The 22,554-nt window shown below is 55.6% G+C and overlaps 1 protein-coding gene and 1 long non-coding RNA gene across 2 annotated transcripts; one reads left to right on the top strand and one right to left on the bottom strand.

Moving 5' to 3' along the window:
* Positions 1-13: 13 nt before the first annotated feature.
* Positions 14-15,338, top strand: GLMP (glycosylated lysosomal membrane protein). Its single transcript, XM_075607836.1, has 6 exons — positions 14-149; positions 9,905-10,162; positions 10,873-11,076; positions 11,683-11,901; positions 12,386-12,663; positions 13,532-15,338. The coding sequence occupies exons 1-6, from the start codon at positions 69-71 to the stop codon at positions 13,698-13,700; spliced, it is 1,209 nt and encodes a 402-aa protein (XP_075463951.1). The 5' UTR covers positions 14-68; the 3' UTR covers positions 13,701-15,338.
* Positions 15,333-22,242, bottom strand: LOC142499050 (uncharacterized). Its single transcript, XR_012802608.1, has 2 exons — positions 19,233-22,242; positions 15,333-18,067 (listed from the first exon to the last, which is right to left on the bottom strand). It is a non-coding gene; the product is annotated as an uncharacterized LOC142499050 (long non-coding RNA).
* Positions 22,243-22,554: the final 312 nt, after the last annotated feature.

The following is a 22,554-nucleotide window of genomic DNA, read 5'->3' as shown; positions in this document are numbered from 1 at the left end:
TTAAAGGTGCCGGCGTCAGCTGACTGGTCACGTGAGCGGCACGAAGTCCCAGATACAAAGTAACGAACATGTGTCCGGTCATCTGGGCGCTGAGTGTGATCTGTGCGGGGCTGTGTGTGCAGGCCGGCCCGGGGGACTACCGCCGGAAGGTGAGTCCTACAGGGGAAGGTGCGGGGACCAACAGAGCGACCATACAGGGAGGTGAGGGATCCTACAGAGAGGCCATACAGGGAGGCGAGGGATCCAACAGAGAGGCCATACAGGGAGGCGAGGGATCCAACAGAGAGGCCATACAGGGAGGCGAGGGATCCAACAGAGAGGCCATACAGGGAGGCGAGGGATCCAACAGAGAGGCCATACAGGGAGGCGAGGGATCCTGCAGGGAGGCCATACAGGGGGGTGAGGGATCCTACAGAGAGGCCATACAGGGAGGCGAGGGATCCAACAGAGAGGCCATACAGGGAGGCGAGGGATCCTGCAGGGAGGCCATACAGGGGGGTGAGGGATCCTACAGAGAGGCCATACAGGGGGGTGAGGGATCCTACAGAGAGGACATACAGGGGGGTGAGGGTTCCTACAGAGAGGCCATACAGGGGGGTGAGGGATCCTACAGAGAGGCCATACAGTGAGGCGAGGGATCCTGCAGGGAGGCCATACAGGGGGGTGAGGGATCCTACAGAGAGGCCATACAGGGGGGTGAGGGTTCCTACAGAGAGGCCATACAGGGGGGTGAGGGATCCTACAGAGAGGCCATACAGTGAGGCGAGGGATCCTGCAGCGAGGCCATACAGGGGGGTGAGGGATCCTACAGAGAGGCCATACAGGGGGGTGAGGGTTCCTACAGAGAGGCCATACAGGGGGGTGAGGGATCCTACAGAGAGGCCATACAGGGGGGTGAGGGATCCTACAGAGAGGCCATACAGTGAGGCGAGGGATCCTGCAGGGAGGCCATACAGGGGGTTGAGGGATCCTACAGAGAGGCCATACAGGGGGGTGAGGGATCCTACAGAGAGGCCATACAGGGGGGTGAGGGTTCCTACAGAGAGGCCATACAGGGGGGTGAGGGATCCTACAGAGAGGCCATACAGTGAGGCGAGGGATCCTGCAGGGAGGCCATACAGGGGGGCGAGGGATCCTGCAGGGAGGCCATACAGGGGGGTGAGGGTTCCTACAGAGAGGCCATACAGTGAGGCGAGGGATCCTGCAGGGAGGCCATACAGGGGGGCGAGGGATCCTGCAGGGAGGCCATACAGGGGGGTGAGGGATCCTACAGAGAGGCCATACAGGGGGGTGAGGGTTCCTACAGAGAGGCCATACAGGGGGGTGAGGGATCCTACAGAGAGGCCATACAGTGAGGCGAGGGATCCTGCAGGGAGGCCATACAGGGGGGTGAGGGATCCTACAGAGAGGCCATACAGGGAGGCGAGGGTTCCTACAGAGAGGCCATACAGGGGGTGAGGGATCCTACAGAGAGGCCATACAGTGAGGTGCGGGATCCTACAGGGAGGCCATACAGGGGGGTGAGGGATCCTACAGAGAGGCCATACAGGGAGGTGCGGGATCCTACAGGGAGGTGGGAGATATTACAATATATTTATCATACTTGGATATGGGGGATCCTATGCAATAGTGGACATTCAGGAAGATGCTGGAGATCCTAATGTGAGTCATGTATCGAGGATATGGATCCTGTTTGTAGGCGGTATAGGGGATGTTGTACTGCATGGACCCTGTAGTAAGACTGAAATCTCTGTACCTATTCCACGCAACCTCAGAGAGGTGCAGGATTTAGTGATACATTTGCTATACAATATAAGGCAGATCTTGGGACGTCTGTGTTGGAAAGATTGGGGGTTAGCGGGTAATGTCCTGGAATGGAGATATGAGCCCCTCTACACCCACAGAGAGAATGTGTATACACACACACACACACACACACACACACACACACACACACACACACACACACACGTCTGCTCATCACATGTTGCTTGAAACTCTCCCAAGACAAACACTAAATGAGAAGGATTAGCATGTTACAGATATGTACACAGCCCTGCCCCCCCCCCCCGTAACACCTCTCTCCCTGCCCCCAGTAACACCTCTCTCCCTGCCCCCAGTAACACCTCTCTCCCTGCCCCCAGTAACACCTCTCTCCCTGCCCCCAGTAACACCTCTCTCCCTGCCCCCAGTAACACCTCTCTCCCTGCCCCCAGTAACACCTCTCTCCCTGCCCCCAGTAACACCTCTCTCCCTGCCCCCAGTAACACCTCTCTCCCTGCCCCCAGTAACACCTCTCTCCCTGCCCCCAGTAACACCTCTCTCCCTGCCCCCAGTAACACCTCTCTCCCTGCCCCCAGTAACACCTCTCTCCCTGCCCCCAGTAACACCTCTCTCCCTGCCCCCCGTAACACCTCTCTCCCTGCCCCCCGTAACACCTCTCTCCCTGCCCCCCGTAACACCTCTCTCCCTGCCCCCCGTAACACCTCTCTCCCTGCCCCCCGTAACACCTCTCTCCCTGCCCCCCGTAACACCTCTCTCCCTGCCCCCCGTAACACCTCTCTCCCTGCCCCCCGTAACACCTCTCTCCCTGCCCCCCGTAACACCTCTCTCCCTGCCCCCCGTAACACCTCTCTCCCTGCCCCCCGTAACACCTCTCTCCCTGCCCCCCGTAACACCTCTCTCCCTGCCCCCCGTAACACCTCTCTCCCTGCCCCCCGTAACACCTCTCTCCCTGCCCCCCGTAACACCTCTCTCCCTGCCCCCCGTAACACCTCTCTCCCTGCCCCCCGTAACACCTCTCTCCCTGCCCCCCGTAACACCTCTCTCCCTGCCCCCCGTAACACCTCTCTCCCTGCCCCCCGTAACACCTCTCTCCCTGCCCCCCGTAACACCTCTCTCCCTGCCCCCCGTAACACCTCTCTCCCTGCCCCCCGTAACACCTCTCTCCCTGCCCCCCGTAACACCTCTCTCCCTGCCCCCCGTAACACCTCTCTCCCTGCCCCCCGTAACACCTCTCTCCCTGCCCCCCCGTAACACCTCTCTCCCTGCCCCCCCCCCGTAACACCTCTCTCCCTGCCCCCCCCCCGTAACACCTCTCTCCCTGCCCCCCCCCCGTAACACCTCTCTCCCTGCCCCCCCCCCCCGTAACACCTCTCTCCCTGCCCCCCCCCCCCGTAACACCTCTCTCCCTGCCCCCCCCCCCCCCGTAACACCTCTCTCCCTGCCCCCCCCCCCCCCGTAACACCTCTCTCCCTGCCCCCCCCCCGTAACACCTCTCTCCCTGCCCCCCCCCCGTAACACCTCTCTCCCTGCCCCCCCCCCGTAACACCTCTCTCCCTGCCCCCCCCCCGTAACACCTCTCTCCCTGCCCCCCCGTAACACCTCTCTCCCTGCCCCCCCGTAACACCTCTCTCCCTGCCCCCCCCCCCCCGTAACACCTCTCTCCCTGCCCCCCCCCCGTAACACCTCTCTCCCTGCCCCCCCCCGTAACACCTCTCTCCCTGCCCCCCCCCCCCCGTAACACCTCTCTCCCTGCCCCCCCGTAACACCTCTCTCCCTGCCCTCCCCGTAACACCTCTCTCCCTGCCCCCCCCGTAACACCTCTCTCTGCCCCCCCTCCCCCCGTAACACCTCTCTCTCTCTGCCCCCCCCTCCCCTCCCTCCCGTAACACCTCTCTCTCTGCCCTCCCCCCGTAACACCTCTCTCTCTCTGCCCCCCCTCCCCTCCCCCCGTAACACCTCTCCCTGCCCCCCCCCGTAACACCTCTCTCCCTGCCCCCCCCCCCGTAACACCTCTCTCCCTGCCCCCCCCCCGTAACACCTCTCTCCCTGCCCCCCCCCGTAACACCTCTCTCCCTGCCCCCCCGGTAACACCTCTCTCCCTGCCCCCCCGTAACACCTCTCTCCCTGCCCCCCCGTAACACCTCTCTCCCTGCCCCCCGTAACACCTCTCTCCCTGCCCCCCCCCGTAACACCTCTCTCCCTGCCCCCCCCCCGTAACACCTCTCTCCCTGCCCCCCCCCGTAACACCTCTCTCCCTGCCCCCCCCGTAACACCTCTCTCCCTGCCCCCCCCCGTAACACCTCTCTCCCTGCCCCCCCGGTAACACCTCTCTCCCTGCCCCCCCGTAACACCTCTCTCCCTGCCCCCCCGTAACACCTCTCTCCCTGCCCCCCCGTAACACCTCTCTCCCTGCCCCCCCGTAACACCTCTCTCCCTGCCCCCCCCCCCGTAACACCTCTCTCTCTGCCCCTCCCCCCCCCCCCCCGTAACACCTCTCTCCCTGCCCCCCCCCCCCCCCCGTAACACCTCTCTCCCTGCCCCCCGTAACACCTCTCTCCCTGCCCCCCGTAACACCTCTCTCCCTGCCCCCCGTAACACCTCTCTCCCTGCCCCCCGTAACACCTCTCTCCCTGCCCCCCGTAACACCTCTCTCCCTGCCCCCCGTAACACCTCTCTCCCTGCCCCCCCGTAACACCTCTCTCCCTGCCCCCCCGTAACACCTCTCTCCCTGCCCCCCCCCCCCGTAACACCTCTCTCCCTGCCCCCCCCCGTAACACCTCTCTCCCTGCCCCCCCCCGTAACACCTCTCTCCCTGCCCCCCCCCCCCGTAACACCTCTCTCCCTGCCCCCCCGGTAACACCTCTCTCCCTGCCCCCCCGTAACACCTCTCTCCCTGCCCCCCCGTAACACCTCTCTCCCTGCCCCCCCGTAACACCTCTCCCTGCCCCCCCCCCCCGTAACACCTCTCTCCCTGCCCCCCCCCCCGTAACACCTCTCTCCCTGCCCCCCCCCCCCGTAACACCTCTCTCCCTGCCCCCCCCCCGTAACACCTCTCTCCCTGCCCCCCCCCCCCCGTAACACCTCTCTCCCTGCCCCCCCGTAACACCTCTCTCCCTGCCCTCCCCGTAACACCTCTCTCCCTCCCCCCCCCCGTAACACCTCTCTCTGCCCCCCCTCCCCCCGTAACACCTCTCTCTCTCTGCCCCCCCCTCCCCTCCCTCCCGTAACACCTCTCTCTCTGCCCTCCCCCCGTAACACCTCTCTCTCTCTGCCCCCCCTCCCCTCCCCCCGTAACACCTCTCTCTGCCCCCCCCTCCCCCCGTAACACCTCTCTCTGCCCCCCCGTAACACCTCTCTCTGCCCCCCTCCGTAACACCTCTCTCTGCCCCCCCCTCCCCCGTAACACCTCTCTCTCTGCCCCCCCTCCCCCCGTAACACCTCTGTCTGCCCCCCCCCCGTAACACCTCTCTCTCTGCCCCCCTCCCCCCGTAACACCTCTCTCTCTGCCCCCCCTCCCCCCGTAACACCTCTCTCTCTCTGCCCCCCCTCCCCTCCCCCCATAACACCTCTCTCTCTGCCCCCCCCCCCCTCCGTAACACCTCTCTCTCTGCCCCCCCTCCGTAACACCTCTCTCTGCCCCCACCCCCTCCCCCCCGTAACACCTCTCTCTCTGCCCCCCCGTAACACCTCTCTCTGCCCCTCCCCCCCCCCGTAACACCTCTCTCTCTGCCCCTCCCTCCGTAACACCTCTCTCTCTGCCCCCACCCGTAACACCTCTCTCTGCCCCCCCGTAACACCTCTCTCTCTGCCCCCCCTCCTCCCCCCCCCCCCCCCGTAACACCTCTCTCTCTGCCCCCCCTCCTCTCCCCCTCCCCCCCCCCGTAACACCTCTCTCTCTGAGACCAGGGCAAAGGTTTTCATCAGCGGGGAGCAGCCGGGCACACATCCCCCTGTAAATAAAAGATGTTATTTCCGGGGAAACAAGTGCTGCTTTTGGCTCAGGTGCTGATGCACTTCATTACCCAAAACTCTTTGCTTTCTGCCCCTAGTGACTCGCCAGTTAGGTTACCCTCTCCTCGAAACTCCTTGCTTTGCGATGTCTGACCCTGCAATGTGTCGGGCACTTGCGGGTTTCACAGTGCAGGGCTTTGGGTCGGCTTAGACCAGGGGTCTCAAACTCTGTCCTTGAGGGCCACCAACAGGTCAGCATTTATGGATATCCCTGCTTCAGCACAGGTGGCTCAATCAATCCCTGCTTCAGCACAGGTGGCTCAATCAATCCCTGCTTCAGCACAGGTGGCTCAATCAATCCCTGCTTCAGCACAGGCGGCGCAATCAGTCCCTGCTTCAGCACAGGCGGCGCAATCAGTCCCTGCTTCAGCACAGGTGGCTCAATCAGTCCCTGCTTCAGCACAGGTGGCTCAATCAGTCCCTGCTTCAGCACAGGTGGCTCAATCAGTCCCTGCTTCAGCACAGGTGACTCAATCAGTGGCTCAGTTGAAGACTGAGCCACCTGTGCTGACGCAGGGACTGATTGAGCCACCTGTGCGAAGCAGGGACTGATTGAGCCACCTGTGCTGAAGCAGGGATATCCATCAAAGCTGCCCTGCTGGTTGCCCTTGAGGACTTAGTTTTAGACCCCTGGCTAAGACTTTGCGATCACCAGACATTTCCACTGCGTTATAAAATACCTCCCATGTACTCATTGCTGGAAAGGCCATCGTCCGTGATGGTACTCGGCACTACTGAGGTGTTTTGTTTTTTTTAATTTATTCCATTTTCTTTTTAAACCTTTTTTTTTTTCCCAAGTATATAATCTTGCCTTGTCGCCGTACCCCCTCTCGCTGCTAATAACATTACAAGTCGCGCCTGCAGAGTACGGCTTGAAACGAGAATTCTGTATCACAGAGCGATGCAGAAAGCAGAACGAGAAGCTGGGAGTGTGCGGCGTGAGACCGCTGGGCACGGACAGCCAGCTCAGCGCTTGTGCTTCCTGTCACACTGATATTAGTAGCACAGGGGTTATTTCATATTTTATACTGCCCACGTACACAGCACTGTACAAATCTCTGTATCGAGCACGGAAAGTTCTGTTAAAAGACAAACAAGAAGAATCCATCGCAGGCCCTCCTGGCAGGGACGGGGTTAATGTCCCACGTCCTGCTAGAATATGGGGCGGTGGACGGGGAGATATTGTGCGTTCCCAAACTGTAACCCTGCTGTGTGGCTGGGGCCGCTGGCAGTGAAAGGGTTACTGGCGCTATCTGCTATTTCCATCTGCTGATCTCCTAATGCTGGTTATACCCGCTGCACACATTCATTAACACACACTGATGTGTGCACTAACACACACTGATGTGTGCACTAACACACAGACACACTGATGTGCACACTAACACACACTGATGTGTGCACTAACACACAGACACACTGATGTGCACACTAACACACACTGATGTTCATACTAAACCACACACACACACACACACACACACACACACACACACACACACACACACACACACACACACACACACATGTTCATACTAACACACACACTGATGTTGGCACTAACACACACTGATGTTCATACTAACACACACACGTTCATACTAACACACACACACACACATGTTGGCACTAACACACACTGATGTTCATATTAACACACACACACACTGATGTACGCACTAACACACTGATGTTCACATAAACACACACACACTGAGGTTCATACTAACACACACACACACACACATACTTGTACACAGTTAAAAAAAACTAAAAGGCTCTGATACATATACGCTGATACGTACACTCCTATGCACAGGTTTGTACAGATGCACACGTGTATATACGGTCATACACAGCTGACACGGGAAGCTTGGGCTGCGTTGCGCGCTGCACCTCGGGGAATATACACCTAGTAGTGACGGTTACAGCCAGCCTGTGTGTGTCCGGGTCCCTGTAACTTCCTATCTCGTTTCCAGCTGCTATAGAAACCATGTTCAGCCAAGCAGCACTAAAGTATTCACACGGGATACACGCATGTCACGTGATACCTCTGTGATGTCCTCGGGAAGAATCGTAGTTTCGGTCCAACTTTCTTTCCTGTCCATACAGCCATCACCCTACTCACCCGATCCCGCCCTGCCATACCCCGCTTGTCTCCCGATCCCGCCCTGCTCACCTCACGACCCCGCCCTGCCATACCCCGCTTGCCTCCCGATCCCGCCCTGCTCACCTCACAATCCCGCCCTGCGACACCCCGCTCGCCTCCCTATCCCGCCCTGCTCACCTCACAATCCCGCCCTGCGACACCCCGCTCGCCTTCCGATCCCGCCCTGCCATACCCTGCTCGCCTCCTGATCCCGCCCTCCCGATCCCACCCTGCTCACCTCCTGATCCCGCCCTGCCATACCCCGCTCGCCTCCCGATCCCGCCCTGCTCACCTCACGATCCCGCCCTGCCATACCCCGCTCGCCTCCCGATCCCGCCCTGCCATACCCCGCTCACCTCCCGATCCTGCCCTGCTCACCTCCCGATCCCGCCCTGCTCACCTCACGATCCCGCCCTGCCATACCCCGCTCGCCTCCCGATCCCGCCCTGCCATACCCCGCTCGCCTCCCGATCCCGCCCTGCTCACCTCACGATCCCGCCCTGCTCACCTCCTGATCCCGCCCTGCCATACCCCGCTTGCCTCCCGATTCCGCCCTGCTCACCTCACGATCCCGCCCTGCTCACCTCCTGATCCCGCCCTGCTCACCTCCTGATCCCGCCCTGCCATACCCCGCTCGCCTCCCGATCCCACCCTGCTCACCTCCTGATCCCGCCCTGCCATACCCCGCTCGCCTCCCGATCCCACCCTGTTCACCTCCTGATCCCGCCCTGCCATACCCTGCTCGCCTCCCGATCCCGCCCTCCCATACCCCGCTCGCCTCCCGATCCCGCCCTGCTCACCTCCTGATCCCGCCCTGCCATACCCCGCTTGCCTCCCGATTCCGCCCTGCTCACCTCCTGATCCCGCCCTGCCATACCCCGCTTGCCTCCCGATTCCGCCCTGCTCACCTCCTGATCCCGCCCTGCCATACCCCGCTCGCCTCCCGATCCCACCCTGCTCACCTCCTGATCCCGCCCTGCCATACCCCGCTCGCCTCCCGATCCCACCCTGCTCACCTTCTGATCCCGCCCTGCTCACCTCCTGATCCCGCCCTGCCATATCCCGCTCGCCTCCCGATCCCACCCTGCTCACCTCCTGATCCCGCCCTGCCATACCCTGCTCACCTCCTGATCCCGCCCTGCCATACCCCGCTCGCCTCCCGATCCCACCCTGCTCACCTCCTGATCCCGCCCTGCCATACCCCGCTCGCCTCCCGATCCCGCCCTGCCATACCCCGCTCGCCTCCCGATCCCACCCTGCTCACCTCCTGATCCCGCCCTGCCATACCCCGCTCACCTCCCGATCCCGCCCTGCCATACCCAGCTCGCCTCCCGATCCCGCCCTGCCATACCCCGCTCGCCTCCCGATCCCGCCCTGCCATACCCCGCTCGCCTCCCGATCCCCGCCCTGCCATACCCCACTCGCCTCCCTATCCCGCCCTGCCATACCCCGCTCGCCTCCCGATCCCGCCCTGCTCATACCCCGCTCGCCTCCCGATCCCGCCCTGCTCATACCACGCTCGCCTCCCGATCCCGCCCTGCTCATACCCCGCTCGCCTCCCAATCCCGCCCTGCTCATACCCCGCTCGCCTCCCAATCCCGCCCTGCTCATACCCCGCTCGCCTCCCAATCCCGCCCTGCCATACCCCGCTCGCCTCCCGATCCCGCCCTGCCCATACCCCGCTCGCCTCCCACTCTTCTGCATTTTTGAATCGTGTTACAATAAATAATTCTGGGCTCATCTAAAAATGGCTGAACTAAAAACTCTGAATATGTTCATGAAATCCCTGCAGCATTCTGGCTCCTATTTCCTGAACATTGCTGTTCCGAACACCTCCCAGCGCTGGAAGGCACTTTGTGCCCTATGTAAATGGCCTGTACTGTATGGTGTCTTCTGGTGCAGGAATGTGGCTTCCTGGCGGCGAATGTTTGTAATGAGCGTTGTTTTCCCTTCCTGTAGGTCAGCCTGGAGTATAACCCCGGCTCCCCTAACTCCTCGGTGAACCTGCTTCACATCCGGGCCGTGGGACCGGGCAGCACCATCCACTATGTGTGGAGCACGATCGGAGCCCCCACGGTGCTGCTCGTATACACCGGGAGCGAGCAGAGCCAGCTGCGGGTCAACTGGACCCGGCTCCTCTCCCCGGCCCCCCATGGGGCTATCAGCATTGAGCCAGCACAGAGTGTGCTGTATTCCACAGCCCTGATCTTCACTCGGGTAAGGGAAACCTGCACCCGCTCTTACCAACGCCGGCACTGCCCGAGGAGCCGGGGGCTTATTTAGGGGGCTTCACTGAAACCTCATGGGCTGTGGGTCATGGTACTGCCCCGCTGCGTGCTTATTGCGCCCCTAGAGAGCGCTGCCACAAGCTTATTTGCGCCCCCTGAACGCCGTTGCATGCTTATTTCCACCCCCTGCATGCTTATTTGCGCCCCCAGAGCACCGTTGCATGCTTATTTGCATCCCGTGTGCTTATTTGCGCCCCCATAGCGCCGTTGCATGCTTATTTGCACCCCGTGTGCTTATTTGCGCCCCCAGAGCGCCGTTGCAGCTTATTTGCGCCCCCAGAGCGCCGTTGCAGCTTATTTGCGCCCCCAGAGCGCCATTGCAGCTTATTTGCGCCCCCAGAGCGCCGTTGCAGCTTATTTGCGCCCCTGCGTGTTTATTTGCACCCCCAGAGCGCCGTTTCGTGCTTTATTTGCGCAATAAACGTAGATTTTAAAAAAAGAGCACCATTGCAGGCGGCCATTTTATTCTCCCGGGAATGGCAGCAGGCAGGGGGCACATAGCGTCACAATCCCAAGTGCTATCAGAACATTGGCAAACAGGCCCCCCCCCGGCAGCTAAAGGGTTACGTGCGGAAGCCCGCGGGTGCTGTGTTGTTGGATGGATTGTTGTGTTGATGTTGTGTCGTGTCCCTTTCCCAGATCTTTGAGTATTCCGATGTGAACAACACGGCGAATTTCTCGGGGACGGCGAATAAATATTTCTACCCCGCGTACGACTTGTCCGACTTCCGCTGGGGAGACGCAAATCGGACGCTGAATTCCAGCACGCTGAGTGCCAGCCTGAGCGGGCGCAACGAGTCCGACGCTGCGGGGAGCTTTCAGAACGGCAGCGTCACCTTCCGGGTGAGAGGAATGCAAACGCTGCGGGTCATACAGAAGTGTGTGTGTGTGTGTGTGTGTGTGTGTGTGTGTGTATATATACACACGCAGTGTCAGATTTCCCTTTAGGCCCGGGCCTGAGGCGGCAAAAATGTCTGCCCCCCATATAATTTTGCTGCTCTCTCTGGCCTATCGGAGCTAATGGGAAGATACTTGCCTGTGTCTGCCGCCTCCTTCTGCCGCACTCCTGCTCCTTTGGAATCCCGGCGTGAAATGACGCTGCGGGCGCCCCCAACGCGATGTCACGCGGCGTCTCGTTGCCATGGCAACACGACCTCAAATGACGTGCCGGCGTCACGTTTCCATGGCAACCCACCACCGTGCCACGTCACGTTGATGACGACGTCGCGGCGTCATTCGACGTCGGGATTCCAAAGCAGCAGGAGGGCGGCACCAAAGAGGCGGCCGACACTGGCACGTGCCGAGTGGCGCGGCAAATTTGGAACTCCGCCGCGGCGAAGTTTAGGTGTAAATATATGCAGCTGACTTTATACTCTTCCCTCCCACCCCCCCCCCCCCCCAGCCTCCTGTAGGTTCCCTCTATTAACACCCCCGGCCTTCTCCCCCCAGGTCTCTGCGCACCCGGGCTCCGGTCGGGACGCCTCCTCCCCCCGCATGCTTCACACCGCCAACTGCACCACCCTGGAGTTCCTCCTGGAAGGGGTCAGCCCCCGGGGGAACCGCTCCCGCTTCGCCATGGAGATGGTCACTCTGGAGAGGAAGGAGGGGCACAAGAAGATGCGCTCCGTGCGCTCGATTGACGACGAGTACACGCCCACGATCTTTGCGGTGAGACATGCGCGGCGTCTGCATCTTCCTGGCGATTGCGGCTCGGAGAGGAAACTTGCGCATGGCAGAGGGATCGTTAAATAATAGCATTATTGAACATATATATAACCGTATAATCTGTATTATTATTTCACACACAGTTATATTCAGGGACGGCTAGGGGTTTTGCGGTGTTCGGTGCAGTGGGGTTTTGGCGGGGGAATCTTACCTTCTCCGGAGCGGCATTTCCTACGACGTGGCGCCATGTGCCGCAGGAGGAGGTGCCTCTCCTGAGAAGGCAAGAGGCACAGGCCCCGCGTTCTCTCCCGGAAATGAGTTTAACTGTGGGGGAAGAGCGTGGCAGTGGCACCCCTGGCACTCCCATCAAGCCAGCACTGGCTCATGCAGGCTATGATCTCTCTGCTTCCGTGGTGCTAGTATACCCGGCACTGTCCTGGATGCTGTGCACTCACTCTGATCTGCCATTGTTTTGTACATCGGATAGATGGTCCAGCTGCTCCCCGACTTCCCCAATGCCAGCCATGCCCAGGGCTTCTTCCAGTGGAAGACGGTGGCATACGGCTCTTCTGAGGGCAAACGGGACGATGCCCTTCCGTGCCGGTACCACGATCTGCAGAGGGTAAATGGCACACTGGCGGTGCCCAGCATTGTGTCTGCCTACTTTGGGGACCAGCTGGAGCAAAGATACAACCTGGAGGCCTTCAACATCTCCTTCGGGATCGCTGACGGGGATTTCTATGAGAAGAACAAGTATTTGAGCTGGTGAGTTAGACAGCGTTTCTGCCGACCCTGTATTACCCATCCACTGCCAGGCCGGCAATGCCAGGGGCTTACCATACCTGGTTTATTCCAGTGAGGGCGAGATAAGTGTGTGTGTGTGTGTGTGTGTGTGTGTGTGTGTGTGTGTGTGTACGCACGCACACATATACGTCTGAAAGCACTTCCCACTATGTTTATTTATATGCTTATCACATGTATTTCTGCTGTGAAGTGCTGTGTACATGAATATACGCACACACACACACACACACACACACACACACACACACACACACACACACACACACACACACACACACACACACACACACACAGAATAAAGTATATAATTGATCTCCGTGCACAGCAGAAAGGACGAGGAAGTTAGTATAACAGGTTTTATTGGCGTAGTATTTGGGGTATTGTGCATGGAACGCGTTGGGAGCCCGCAGAGGTTTTATTGGGGTATTGTGCATGGAACGCGTTGGGAGCCCGCACAGGTTTTATTGGCGTATTTGGGGTATTGTGCATGGAACGCGTTGGGAACCCGCAGAGGTTTTATTGGCATAGTGTTTGGGGTATTGTGCATGGAACGCGTTGGGTGCCCGCAGAGGTTTTATTTGCGTAGTATTTGGGGTATTGTGCATGGAACGCGTTGGGAGAATGCAGAGGTTTTATTTGCGTAGTATTTGGGGTATTATGCATGGAACGCGTTGGGAGCCCGCAGAGGTTTTATTGGCGTATTTGGGGTATTGTGCATGGAACGCGTTGGGAGCCCGCAGGTTTTATTTGCGTAGTATTTGGGGTATTGTGCATGGAACGCGTTGGGAGCCTGCAGTGTTTTTTCTTAACGTTTTCCTTGTATCCGCAGGTCTGCTCTGATTGGCTACGGGACGCCTCCTGTGGACTCCTTTTCCATCCTTGTGATTTGTATCATGGCAGTCGCCCTGGGCACCCCCGTGGTACTGCTCGTGATAGGGGCGATCGTGGCACCTATGCTGAAGAAAAGATTCTTCTCCGAGTATCAGCCCATTAACTAACACGGAGACCCGGGAGAGGCTGCGGAGAGGCCTGGCTATTGCACACAGTGTACCGATTAATACGGGGGTTATGTTCTGTGCTGCATCTCATCTCGTGCTGCCGATCATTTGCACGTGGACTGTGATACTGACCTTCAAGGGGTGGGAAACTGCAGTCCACAAGGTGCAACAGGTCAGGTTTTCAGGATATCTCTGCTTCAGCACAGGTGGCTCAGTCAAAGATTGAGCCACCTGTGCTGAAGCAGGGACTGATTGAGCCACCTGTGCTGAAGCTGGGACTGATTGAGCTACCGGTGCTGAAGCAGGGATATCCTGAAAACCTGACCTGTTGGTTTCCCTTGATGACTGACGTTGCCCACCCCCTGCTCTAGAAGCATTTGATGTGGCAATGAGAGTACAGGAGTTTGGGTACCCTCACAATTATTTAAGGGTAACCAACCTCCTGCAGTGCCAAGCATATTAAAAAAATAATACTGAGTGAAAAAGATTTATGGTAAAAGTAATTTTTTAAAAAAATTTTTTTTTATAGGAAATTGTGCCAAATTGCTGCCTGATGTGCAATTTCAGCCACTTTTCTTGCCAATGTTGCTGCTAACACTGCGCGTTTTCATTCCTCTTCCGCGCGCGCTGCGGATCTCGCGGAGCAATGACGTGCCGAGCCTTCTGGCGCTAAAGGCATTAACTGAACCCAGGGAAAGACGGGAGGGTTTTACAGCGGAGTATAGAGTATACTGACTGCTGCAGCCGCCGCTCACTGACACAACGGTGCGTTTGTGCTTACAGACCTGTGCTAAAGGTTAATAGGGGCTGGTCACCACCTCTCGTGTTCTAATGTGCAGCTGTTGTGTTCATGACGTTGGATGGATACATTCCCACATACGGAGGGTCAAATAGTGCGGCCGTAGCCTGGGGTATGAAGTATGCACCCCGATCCCTTCCCCCCGCACCCGATCCCTTCCTGCAGACGCTGCTCTCTGATGTCTTCTGTTTGTACATCCTTGCTGCCTTCCCCATTCTTCCCGTTCCACTGCAGTCCTGTTTCCTGTGCATGGTGGTGACATCACTGATGCACCTGCCTGGCTGCACAGGAAGAGATCAGCCTGATGTTCAGCAGACGGCAGTATACAGTAGTCAGTGCTGTAATGATAACCCAGGGGTGGGCAACTCCAGGCCTCATGGGCCACCAACAGGTCAGGTTTTCAGGATATCCCTGCTTCAGCACATGTTGCTCAGTCTCTGAGACTGAGCCACCTGTGCTGAAGCAGGCATAGCCTGAAAACCTGACCTGTTGGTGGCCCTTGAGGCCTGGCGTTGCCCGCCCCTGTGATAATGACGTGAGTCAAATTGGAATGACTGGAAAGACGATCTACATGTTTATTTGAGACCTGACTCGCTGCTCCAGGTTACGCGTTACTCAAACTAAAGCGGTTTATCTAACACTGCTAGTTTGAAACTGATGTGTTACTAAAAAATGAGGTTACCTGCTTAATTAGCTTGATTACTGACACGTGTTAACCCCTTAACTGCTGGGGAGGGTCTGTTAAACTGACCTAAAACTTCTTCTATTCCACTTTGTTAATGTCTATACGTTCTGTAAATGCCGTGCGCGCGTGTATATAAAAGTATAACATCTTTTGATCTTTTTAGTAAAACGCATTTATTTATTTCTTGAGCAAGGTAAAGATATTTCCGGCCGTCTCTATAAATTGCAGACAGACACATTGATTCAAGGAAAAGGGCACATTTTTTTGGGGGTGGGGAATAAAACTTTGATCTAGAAATGTGTTAAAAGCGCAACACAAAAGAAAACAAACACACACACTTCAAATGTGACATTGAAATGATCTAAAAACTTAAACCCACAATCAAGAATGCAAACCCACTATCCATTCAATATGTGACATTTTACTAGCCGGTGTTCTGATCCCCTCACATCCTGGGACTGCAGCCAGGATATCCTGTAAACCTTTCCTGTTTTTTGAGGGCTGGAGTTGAACCCTACAGCATTAAGGCATGTCCTAACCTAAACTGATCATATATAGCCTGGTTCATGATATTCTTTGCTTCGGTACATGAGAATGTTTCCGTTAAAATGCTATTCCACAAATAACGCGAAACCGTGAGGATTTCTCCAGTAATGGGCCCATCGTTCTTTCCCTGGGACCTGTTTCATACCAGCGGGTTTGGTCCGGGGCCTGATTCCCACTTGGTGGATGGTGTGTGTGTGCGCATTGTGTACATACTCCGATCCAAGTCTAGTATATCATCTTCAGGCCATGTCGATGCCAAGACGTTAAAAGATCAAGATGACAAAAGGTGTGTGTGTACACGCGTGGCTGATTTTAACCTCTCCTTAAGGTTAATCTATGTAGTTAACAGATTTATGCGATAACTTAACCATTATACCGTAAATGTACCATTATACTCATATGCCGACACCAGGCATCTTAGATCAGGGGGGCTCAACACCCCCACCCCCTCCAACAGGTCAGGTTTTCAGGATATCTGCTTCAGTCTTTGAGCCTCTGAGACACCTGTACGGAAGCAGTGATATCCTGAAAACCTGACCTGTTGGGGGGGGATCTCTAGGAATGGATTTGAGCCCCTGTTTTAGAAGCATGTTTTATTTGTGGAAGTGTTGATTCTTCCATGGATGAGGCGGAGGTTTTCTTCCCTTGATGCCGTCGCCCGGGCCCTCAGCTTCACATGGATCCATTATACAATTACACATAGAAAAGTGATGTGGAAACATAGGCACCTTCACCATTATATCAGCTGCAGCAAACAGGGCCGGTTTTAGAGTTTTGCCTCCCTCACTTACCTGTTTGCTGCCCTGGCCGCCTCTTGCAGTGTCCCGACGCGTTTCCACGACAACGGGATGGCATGCAATGGCAACTCGTGGCCACGTGATGTTACAGGAGGTGGTGAGAGACCCCGCCCTCTCCTGCGGCAATCCGTTTAATGGTGGGGAAGAGAACGTGGCCTCTGTAACCGCAGCACAGACCTCCCAGAAATCTCCCCCCCCCCCCCCTAATTTTGCTGCCCTAGGCCCGGGGTAGTAATAGGCCTGCGTGTAAATACGGGCCCGGCTGTGCCACCCGGTGTAATTATTATTCTCCAGAACGCGTTGCAGGCGTCTCTGCCAGGGACGGGCGTGCTTTTAGATCCGTATGTTCTAGGTAATGTCCAGGCGTGCGATTCCCACACACATCATGCGTGTTCCGCTTGTATGTTCCTTAAAACGAGCACATGGGCCCTTATTGTGTAGGCTCGAGGCGGGCGGTATTGCAGAAAGCCCCACTGAAATTAGTGGGGTTTTCTTTGCGATTTGGAGCTTACAGAATACGGCCCAGAGACCAGACCTGTTAATCTCTAGTAATGCAGACACAGTTCTGTGGAGACCACGTACACAGAATGAAGGCAGCACTGTTTCCAAGCGGCAATCTTGGATGCTCATATTTTAACCCCTTGTCTCCTCCCAACTCCCCGCCTAAAATCCCACAGAGAGCTCTCCGGGCTCCAACCGTGACCGTTGACCACACTTCTAACCCCCCCCTCCAGCTCCCTGCGCATAGCGCAATGGGAACATAATTTAAAATAGTTTTGGGGGGGCGGGGGGGGGGTCAAACATGTAAGGGTGCTTTAACTCTTTCAGTGCAATGATTGGTGGCGGGCGAAACCCACCTCGCAGACTATAATTCAGGGGTGAGCAACTCCAGTCATCAAGGGCCACCAACAGGTCAGGTTTTCTGGATATCCTTGCTTCTGCTCAATCTGAGGCACCTGTGCTGAAGCAAGGACTGATTGAACCACCTGCGCTGAACAGACAGAGCTGAAGACCTGTTGGTGGCCCCTGAGCAATGGAATTGCCCCCCCCCCCCGCGGTACTCCCTTCTGTGGGAGAGGGGCACGGTGCTGCATTGTAATGCGTTGTGAATTCTAGCTGAGCCCTGCCCTTCTTTAAAGCCCTAGAGATGCAGCTGGGGGACGAGGGTCCGTCCTGTCTAAGCTTTCACTGCTCTGATGCTCCTCTGTGACAAAACATCTTCCCAGTCTGCGCCACATTGTCACTATTGGGTCACCCACGTGGCCTCTCTTAGCCACGTGTTATTCCGGGACCCCCCCTTCCCTCCATGCGTCTCCCGGCATTGTAAAGAGCCGCAGCTCCAGGTTAGAAGTTCTTCCGACTGTATTACCGCCGGCGCGTTGTAGTTCAGCGCAGGGATCGCGGTGGAAGTGATGCGTGTACAGACGCACGTGCAGTTGGCACTGCCCGCGCCCCCTCCTGTGCGCCGCATCTCTGCCAGCGTCTGGTGTTTACTCCAAAGCGCGTTCGCCTGTCTCTGGATCCACTTCCATGTCTGTCTCTGTAACAGCGACAAAGGCATCCGTCACTCACCCCCACAAAAAATGGCTAACCCCCTTCCCCGCGTGGCAGCGCCGTTCATACTAATATTAAAGCCGAATGAAAACAAACAAGAAGCAGAGACGCTGGGCTCCCGCGCCAACCTCAACTGCCCTCTGACCCTCTGAAACTAGAACAGCCACACTATAATATCACGTGGAACGTGGCCCTGCCTCGTGGTGTTGGCAATGGCTAAAGAGGGCATTAGGAATGATGACTGGTAAGGGGACTCAATTGCGCGTGCAATAACATCATTTTAAAAGGAATAACAATCTCATTGGCTTTCTTAAAACAAATGTAACCATGCTGAAGCAAAGATTTGGCAGCTTTTCCTTCTTTTGAAATGAAGCATAAATCTCGCCTTTGAGAGCTGAACGGGGGAGTGTTTCCTGCCTCTGCTCCTACCCCACCCTGTCCTTATCAAGGAGCCAGGGAGGGGAGAGAGGGAAGCGGTGTGTATGCAAACCTGCTGATCACCAGGGACATCAGACAAAAAGGGAGCAGTCCGAAGAAATCAACCTCCCCCTCCCCCCACATCTCATCTCCCCTCCCCCCCACATCTCATCTCCCCTCCCCCCCACATCTCAGAGTGTTTATAAACTAACTGTAAAAATTATTTTAAAATACTTAGATCAGTATAAGTGTCAGATTTTGGCAAAAAAAAAAGTGTCACACCTAAATCATATCACTACCATTAGTACACTTTGCTCCTAGGAGGGACTAACCCCTTAACCATGTCAGTGCCTTTAGTACACTTTGTCCCCAGGAGGGACTGACCCCTTAACCATGTCACTGCCTTTTGTACACTTTGTCCCCAGGAGGGACTGACCGCTTAACCATGTCACTGCCTTTTGTACACTTTGCCCCTAGGAGGGACTGGCCCCCTAAACATGTCACTGCCATTAGTACACTTTGCCCCTAGGAGGGACTGGCCCCCTAAACATGTCACTGCCATTAGTACACTTTGCCCCTAGGAGGGACTGGCCCCCTAAACATGTCACTGCCATTAGTACACTTTTTTTTCCTACGAGCGATTGTCATTTTAATGTGTAAATCTGCGGTCCCTTTATTCGCTATCGCAGCTCACTTAAAGGGAGCTTAGAAGCAGTCTTGAATTCAGCTCTTACCCATGCTGAGGCTGCTGGGAGATGGCGGTGATGCCATGTGAGAAAGCGGCTCTCCTGCTGGCTGAGACACAGAGGCGCATTCAGGGTCTGAAGCCCGATGTCCGATCGCGTTTCGACAGACCTGCATACAGTCACCGGGCAGCACCTGCAACCGGGGAGGGTGCTGCGAGGGATCCAAGCTGGAGACTTGGTCACCATGGAACTTGGAGCTGGATGGGAAGACCTCCTCCTCTTCACACATTCCAATGGAGGTCTGTGCCGAGTCAAGTCCTGGAACCCGAGTCCTGCTGTCCATCTGTGATTCCATCTCTTCTACAGGAAGAGGCTGGGAGCTGTTGAGGGTTGAGATGGCTGTGTCTGTGGGGGACCACTTTTCTGCTGTAGGTTGGGTTGAGTCTATGTGGTGGACATCTGTAAAACACTTAGATTGTAAGCTCTTGGGGGGGGGAGAGTGTCCTACGTTTTGCGGTTCGTTTCGAACCCTTGGTCGAAATTTCAAAACGCATTTGAACAAAAAAAAGGTTTTGGTCTTTTTTTTGCCATTTTGTTTTTTGTTTTTTTTAAACGGTTAAACTATTTGAAGGGGGAAAAAAAACAAAAAACCCACGTTTGCAAAAGATTGAACTTTCGCAAAAAAATGTAACTATAATTAGAATTTTAGTTTAAAAGCCAAAATAATCGCGTTTTGACAAAACCAAAAACACAGAAGTTTTCATTTTGTTTCAAGAACCAAAACACCAGAGATAGTGCTTGTGTATAGCAGAGAGTTGACTGACTGAGCACAGAATGAATATTATATAGAATTTATTATTGTACTGATTGCTTTAGCTCAGCATTAGTCGTTTCTAGTTGCAGAAGAGCTTGCACTCTTGTAACGTTTGCAGGTGACCCTTCGCGTCTGTAGCAATATGTTTCAGTCGGACGATTGGAATGTAGAACAGAGGTGATCAGGATTGGGCAGAGCGGAGAGAGGCTGGCACAGGGTCAGGCCAAGAGGCGGCATAGACACAGACAATTAGTGTCATAAACAATAAGTAGAAACTCTACTATTGAAATTATAATATTGCTTAAAATGTTTTGCCTACATGTATGACTAATATGATGACAATGTAGTAGAATACGGTATGCAGTGGAAAGCTTTCAGAGATCTCTTTGTAACCGTTTCTTCCCGTCCTGCGGTTTCCCTGCTTGGGAGACAAAACCAACCTGGATTATTTAGAAATATGTCATGGGACTGACTTCTATCTCCTTAGACAAACACTAGTGGGCTGGGTGTGTCGGCCTCCAGCTTGGCAATTGATAATCTTTTCTTATTGGCTATAATCCATCTCCCTTACTTTCTCTACTTTGTAATATTCCACATTTTGCACCGTAGGGCTTGCACACTTAGGCCCATATGTACTAAGCAGCCTTCTGGCATTACACACTTGTGGGCAATGGAAGATGACCTGCATTCATTTGAATGGGTTGTAGGGTTTCTTCCGGCATCAGAAGGGGGTTTAGGGCCGAAGGCTGCTTAGTAAATATGGCGTATAAGGCTAAGGCCATACAGCCTTCGTCCGTGCGAAGTCTGTGACGTCACTCGCGTGGAGCGTGTGCGTTTTCGTGCCATGGTAGACGCGCCGTGGAGGGCGTGCCTAGGGGCGTCACAGAGCTGGTTCGTTCTCATTGGGCGAACCGCTCACGTGACCTGCCCGTCGCGCCGAGAAATCAGTTTCCTGATGCCGCCCGCGCGGTCTGTGGGCGCGATCAAAGCCTTTAGGCAATGTGACTGCGCCCCGCGCCAGTATGGACCTGCCCTAAGTAAGGTTCCAACCAGAAAAACAACCCTCGCTGATCCATGTGACACTGCAGCCTAAATCTGGCTACGCGCCTGTCTAAACCATGTAGTTTAATAGTCTCGGATATGTTTTATGGGTCCAACATGAGAGTCCTTCGGAGATCAGGATAATGTATACAGCTTTCCAAACCTCACAGGTCTCCTTGTCACGTGTTGCATGTCAAAGACAGACAAGCTTTGCAAATCGCTTACATTATAATTTCACGTATGAGGAAATCTCATGCTGGATCCCCTACAGCAGGGGGTGACCAACTCCAGTCCTCAAGGGCCACCAACAGGTCAGGTTTTCAGCATATCCTTGCTTCGGCAAAGGTGGTGCACTTGACTGGGCCACTGATTGAACCAACTGTGCTGAAGCTGGGATAGCCTTAAAATCTGACCCCAACCCCACTCCTCAAGCTCCTCAACAGGTCAGGTTTTCAGGATATCCCTGCTGCAGCACAGTTGGCTCAATCACTCCCTGTATCAGCACAGGTAAAGCTGGGATATCCTGAAAACCTGACCTGTTGGGGTGTCTTGAGTACTGGAGTCGAGCACCAGTAATAGTTCTTGCATTCACTCCACTTTTCTTCTCCTCCTCGTGTTTACACCCCAAAAAACCCAGCTCTGTTTAGCAATCCAAGCACTAGCCGGGCTACCCCGATAAGAGCCGGGGCTACCCCGATAAGAGCTGGGCTTCGGGTATCTGTTTGGGGAAATGCTTCTTTGTCTGAGTGAGTATGACGTTTCCCTTTGTGTGTGTATTTCTAACCCGCTGAAAACAAAGCCCCACGAGAAGTCCTTTCTCCTGAGAGCAGTGGGAGGGAGCGGGCCACCTGTGGAAAAACCAGCTTGACCGCCTCTGGTAACCAACTGGCAGATCTACTGAGATCACCAAATCTCGCCCCCTCCGACTCGGCAAAGCATTAACCCTTCCCTCTGCCGAACTTGTCCGCCATTGCAGCATTGTAAATGAAAGTTTAAAAGAGAAACAAGAATACAAAAAAAATCAGAATATATCCAACATAGAGCTAATAGCTGGTAATTAGGTGATTAATGCTGCATCGGTTCTAATGAATTTGTTATAAAGCAGGGGTGGCCAACTCCAGTCTCAAGGGCCACCAACAGGTCAGGTTTTCAGGATATCGGCTTAAGCACAGGTGGCTCAATCAGTGGCTCAGTGCCTGTGCTGAAGCAGGGATATCCTGAAAACCTGACCTGTTGGTGACTCTTGAGGACTGGAGTTGGCCACCCCTGGTCTAAAGCATCTGTAAGAAAAGTCAGAACCGCCGCAATTTGATATATTGACCTCAGGCTGATAACTGCAGCAGCGGGTTTTCCCAACCGGGTGCGATCGCAACAAAAACATGAGCTGAAAAGGCAACTCGTATGATCAATATTTCTTCTGGAGGGGAATATAAAGTGGAACCTTATCCTTGAATCCTGTCTGTGGTAGAGAGGCCGGCAAGGCATTTAACTGCGCGAGAGCAGACAGACGGACAA

The sequence above is a fragment of the Ascaphus truei genome, chromosome 7 (genome assembly GCF_040206685.1).
Source record: "Ascaphus truei isolate aAscTru1 chromosome 7, aAscTru1.hap1, whole genome shotgun sequence".
NCBI lineage: Eukaryota > Metazoa > Chordata > Amphibia > Anura > Ascaphidae > Ascaphus > Ascaphus truei.
Note: the sequence above shows the minus strand (reverse complement) of the source record. Positions and strands in the feature narration are given on the sequence as shown.